General features: G+C 33.5%; 2 protein-coding genes and 1 non-coding gene across 3 annotated transcripts; 1 reads left to right on the top strand and 2 right to left on the bottom strand.

Moving 5' to 3' along the window:
• The first annotated feature begins 731 nt into the window (after positions 1-731).
• Positions 732-2,824, top strand: LOC125198954. Its single transcript, XM_048097165.1, has 6 exons — positions 732-737; positions 1,080-1,415; positions 1,489-1,669; positions 1,745-1,867; positions 2,186-2,326; positions 2,444-2,824. The coding sequence occupies exons 1-6, from the start codon at positions 733-735 to the stop codon at positions 2,822-2,824; spliced, it is 1,167 nt and encodes a 388-aa protein (XP_047953122.1). The 5' UTR covers position 732.
• A 414-nt stretch (positions 2,825-3,238) lies between these two features.
• LOC125198955 (protein FAR1-RELATED SEQUENCE 4-like) lies at positions 3,239-4,635 on the bottom strand. Its single transcript, XM_048097166.1, has 2 exons — positions 3,722-4,635; positions 3,239-3,627 (listed from the first exon to the last, which is right to left on the bottom strand). The coding sequence occupies exons 1-2, from the start codon at positions 4,605-4,607 to the stop codon at positions 3,239-3,241; spliced, it is 1,275 nt and encodes a 424-aa protein (XP_047953123.1). The 5' UTR covers positions 4,608-4,635.
• Positions 4,636-4,670: 35 nt separating this feature from the next.
• Positions 4,671-4,773, bottom strand: LOC125198956. The gene has a single exon (XR_007172491.1). It is a non-coding gene; the product is annotated as a U6 spliceosomal RNA (small nuclear RNA).
• Positions 4,774-4,838: the final 65 nt, after the last annotated feature.

The raw sequence follows: 4,838 nt of genomic DNA on the forward strand, positions 1-4,838 counted from the left end.
ACATTTGGTCTGGGTCATAAGTATGACCGATATAAAAAGCAGCCACATGAAGAAAATGATGAAGATGACGAAGATGATGAATCTCAAGATGTAGAAGGTTTGAAGACAAATGATCATGATGAAGTGGGGACAACCAGTGAATGGGAGAATTTCATAAATGAATGGAAGGGAGCTGCAAAGGATGTTAAAGCCTCAATGTTGAAGATGGTTGATGTCCTTGAAGCAGCGCCGGATAAACTCAGGAATCTCAATAGCTTTAAGATAATCTGTGATACAACGAGAAATGCAATGGGATTGAGAGAGGAAGGTGTGCAGCATGTTATAGAAAGTCAGAATACCTGAATGATGACAGTCCTAATGAGAATCAAGAATTTAATCGGGAAAAGGATATGGAGAAGGAGAAAGATGGTGAGGTGGAAAACAGGTTTGATGATGTTTTTTGGTGGTTCTGTTTTATTTGAAAACTGATACTTTTGCATCATAAAATGATAGTTTAAGCGGATAAAATGATACTTTTGCATGATAAAATGATAAAATGATAGTTTCGGGGAATAAAATGATAGGTTCTGTGAATAAAATGATACTTTTGTTTCATAATGATAGTTTTAGATTTTTGGCTGATAATGTGATAGTTCCTGTGGGTAAAATAGTATCCCTTCTGTCAATAACAATTTATATTTTTTTTAAATGAAAGCATGACAGAGTTGATACCAGAAGTTCAGAATGAAGAATATGAGGTAACTTTTAAAAATGATAGTTTAAGTACATAAAATGATTGTTTATATGGTTAAAATGATATAGGTTTGATGATGTTTTTTGGTGGTTCTGTTTTATTTGAAAACTGATACTTTTGCATCATAAAATGATAGTTTAAGCGGATAAAATGATACTTTTGCATGATAAAATGATAAAATGATAGTTTCGGGGAATAAAATGATAGGTTCTGTGAATAAAATGATACTTTTGTTTCATAATGATAGTTTTAGATTTTTGGCTGATAATGTGATAGTTCCTGTAGGTAAAATAGTATCCCTTCTGTCAATAACAATTTATATTTTTTTTAAATGAAAGCATGACAGAGTTGATACCATAATATCCACTGTCATGGAGGATATCCACAGAGATGATGAAGTTTTAAAACAGAGAGAAGAAAATTTGAATAAGGAGAAAGTGGTTTCTCAAGAAGATGATGAAGTTTTAAAACAAAGAGAAGAAAATTTGAATAAGGACAAAGGGAAGAAGATGGTTTCTCAAGATCCTCCAGTCGAAAAGGAGAAAGTGGTCAGAACAACAAAGAAAATTGTTGAAGCAATGTGCTCTCCCTACAATGTCAGAGCAGTGAATCTGAAAGGAAAGCTGAATAAAGAAGAGAGAGAAATAATGTACTGGTTGATGGCAGATGAAGAAAGTGAACAGTAAGTTTTGAATTACATAATTATATTCTTATTCAGTTCTTTTAACTAACATTAAATATGAATTTGAAATCAGTTATGAGGTAGTTTATGAGAACGACAAGATCACATTGTTCAAGATTGACTTCCACAGCCTTGCTCCACGTACATACGTCAGGATCAACATCATAGATGCATGGGTTGTGTTCCTCAACTACAATGAAAAATTCAAATCAAAGGCATCACCGAGTCGTCTTTTCATCAACACCACACCTACGGTACAGTAAACGAGTAAATAAATAATAGTATTACATTAAAAGTTAAATATATTTACAAAAATGTAAACATGACAGATTTACAACATTACTGCAAGGAGATCTGGTTGGACTGAAGCAGAGAGTCGAGAAAGATTTTGCTCAAACTTGAATGAATTTGTGTCAAAGATTGAAAATTTCAAATGGGAAAATTATGACCTGGTAAGTCATAATTAGATATACATTACAGAACAGGGGTGCGTTATAATGATAACCCATATTTATGTGATAAGCTAATAACCCTATCATTTTATGGGTCAAAAGTATCATTTTTACTAAAAATGATATTTATACACGATAAAATGATATTTTTAATCCATAAAATGATATTCTGTTCTATAAAATGATACTTTTCGTCCATAAAATGAGGGTTATTAGGTTATCACCATAAATATGGGTTATGATATGATCACATCCCTTACAGAACAACATACCTATATTTTTGAAAATGACATTTGTATATAATGTTTTGAAAATTAGATATTCTTTCCGATCTGGGCGTACGAACATTATTATATCATCTGCTTCAATCTCAAAATGCAAATGATGGATGTGATTGACAATTCTCTGGTTAGTGAAGAGTTAATTGAGAAGAAATATGAAGATACACCAAGTACTCTGGTATGTTTAGTTAAATGCATTCAATATTTATTAGTTAAAATGCATTGAATATAATTCAGTACGGAACATAATATCATTTTTAATCAACCTCATGTATGTTTTGTGTTATTTGAATAGAAAAATTTCTTCCGAATTTATCTTGGAAATGGAGTCAATCCATCAATGGGGAGAACTGTCAAACTGTCAAAAACCAGATACATGAATATGCCATGGCAGAACGATACAAATAAAGTTGACTGTGGAATTTATGTGATGCGCCATTTGGAGACTTACATGGGTGGTCCTGTTCGTAACTGGAATTCGGGTTTAACGAAGAAGGGAACAGAGTCTTTCATAAAACTCCGTGCCAGATATACTGAAGCATTGCTTATTGGAGATACTAACAAGAAGGCTTTTGACACATTTACAATGATCCAGAAGAAGTTTGAGAATGACAGCAAAAAAGGAGAAATTGATGTTGAAAAGATGATAAGAGAATTTAAACCCCCTGAATACTAGCTTGTTTGACTTGAGAATAACGTTTTGTAATAGTGGTTTCGAATATAATCACCCAAGATTATCATTTTGTCATTATATAATTCAGAAGTATCATTTTATCTGCTGCGAGTATCATTTTATAATTTTATCAGTCAGAAGTATCATTTTATCAGATTATATATCATTTTGTCAGGTTAAAATATCATTTTATCCGTTGATAGTATCATTTTATCAGCTTATACATCATTTTATAAGGTTATTGTCATTTTATTTGCTGCGAGTATCATTTTTTCAGGTTAAAGTATCATTTTATCAGTTTATAAACAAAAGAATCATGTTATCAGCCAAAATGTCATTTTATAAGCCCAAAGTATCATTTTATTAAACAAAAATGTCATTTTATACACCAAAAATACCTAAAGAATATAAATGGCTTCAATCTGTCTTCTCATTGACTCTACCACAATTTCTTGAATCATGACGACCCATCTCATGACATTTACCACACCGTCGTAGAGGCTTATTTGCTTTCCTTATTGCACTCTCCCTCCTTGCTACTCTGCCACTAGCTGATCCTTTGGTACTAACAACGTCTGGAGGATGTACATCAATTACATCAGGTACTGCCATTCCATAAAAATCCTCAACCATCTTCTTCTTTTCAATGACTGAAGGTGCTGCACAATTTCCAAATATATGCTCTTCCAAATCATCAAGACCAGCACTTAACAAAGACAAATGATCCATACTTCCCTCAGACTTTTGGACTAATCGATAAAAGTTGGAGAACAACTTTTTCTTAACTTCCTGCTTTTCATCCAAATCTGCAAGATAAAGATAACATTATTACAATAAATACTATCATTTCTCTGACTGAAAAATAGAATTTTTACAAATAAGGTTAAAAATGGAGCACACGTTCAAATGGTTGTTGTTCCTCAGATGGTAGACCATGGGCTGCCTTTAGTAAAGAGCTCTTCAACCACCTTCGACCAAAATATTTCTCAGGAATGAGATTAGCAGACTTATTCTTCAACAAACAAAATATATGACAACATAACAAACCAATTCTGGAAAACTTCTTGCAACTACAGTCGAATGTGTCTTGCTTACAATCATACTTAACATCCCATGTTCTACCATATTGGTCCTTGACCTGATGCATCTTGATGTTATCCTCAACAGTAGTTATAGAAACAATCTCACATACCATACTTATTTCCTGTTGTACATGTTTGAAAATAGAATCAGTGTAGATTGTAGATGCATGCTTCTCAATAGGCAATTGGGTTGACAAATCAGGAATAGTTGAGTAATCCAAGTAGTTCAATCGTGAATTGGCATTCCTTTGATCTCCCACAGCATAATTAAAGAAATTGATGAACTGTACAAGATTTGCACGTGGCTTTGTGTAGTTTTTAAAAAAGCTATTCTCCGATTCAGACATCGATGTAGTCCTAAGAAGCGACCCCATGGGAAAATCTCGAAAATAAGCAGGAACCCAGAATTCTCTATCTTCAAACATTGATCCAAACCAGTGCACGTCTTCTAATCCATACCGTTCCATTATATCATTCCATATTATATCAAACTCATCAGGCTCTAACAAATCAGACCAAACACATGCATTCAACTCTTTTTTGAAATCTTCATTACCAAGTAAAGATTTGGGCAACTTATCTGACACCTTAACCATGATATGCCACATACACCATCGGTGCCTTGTTTGTAAAAGTACTTGTTGAACAGCAAGTTTGATCCCCCAATCTTGATCAGTGATAATCAATTTGGGTGCTACCCCCATGCATCGAACAAAACAGCCAAACAACCAAGAATAGGAGTCTCTACCTTTACTTTTTTTAAAAAAAAAAAATTGGACCATTTCTCGATTTATGCGTGTCATCCTTGCGCAGGGGCCATGCAAATCTTCTCTGTATCGTTCCAATTTTATCGGATGTCCCCGAAGGGACAGTCTCTACCACTTGATAACAAGCCAGCTCCAAATGTAACTGGTCTAGAATGGTTATCTTTTCCA

The sequence above is a fragment of the Salvia hispanica genome, unplaced genomic scaffold (genome assembly GCF_023119035.1).
Source record: "Salvia hispanica cultivar TCC Black 2014 unplaced genomic scaffold, UniMelb_Shisp_WGS_1.0 HiC_scaffold_332, whole genome shotgun sequence".
Lineage (NCBI taxonomy): Eukaryota > Viridiplantae > Streptophyta > Magnoliopsida > Lamiales > Lamiaceae > Salvia > Salvia hispanica.

Excerpts from the sequence above, each read along its gene's own strand:
- LOC125198954 (XM_048097165.1), top strand. Across the intron at positions 1,670-1,744 it reads TCATCAACACCACACCTACG|ATTTACAACATTACTGCAAG; the intron begins GTACAGTAAACG and ends TAAACATGACAG. Across the intron at positions 2,327-2,443 it reads AAGATACACCAAGTACTCTG|AAAAATTTCTTCCGAATTTA; the intron begins GTATGTTTAGTT and ends TTATTTGAATAG.
- LOC125198955 (XM_048097166.1), bottom strand. The coding sequence starts at position 4,607 with ATGGGGGTAGCACCCAAATTGATTATCACTGATCAAGATTGGGGGATC. Across the intron at positions 3,628-3,721 it reads GGAACAACAACCATTTGAAC|ATTTGGATGAAAAGCAGGAA; the intron begins GTGTGCTCCATT and ends TTTATCTTGCAG.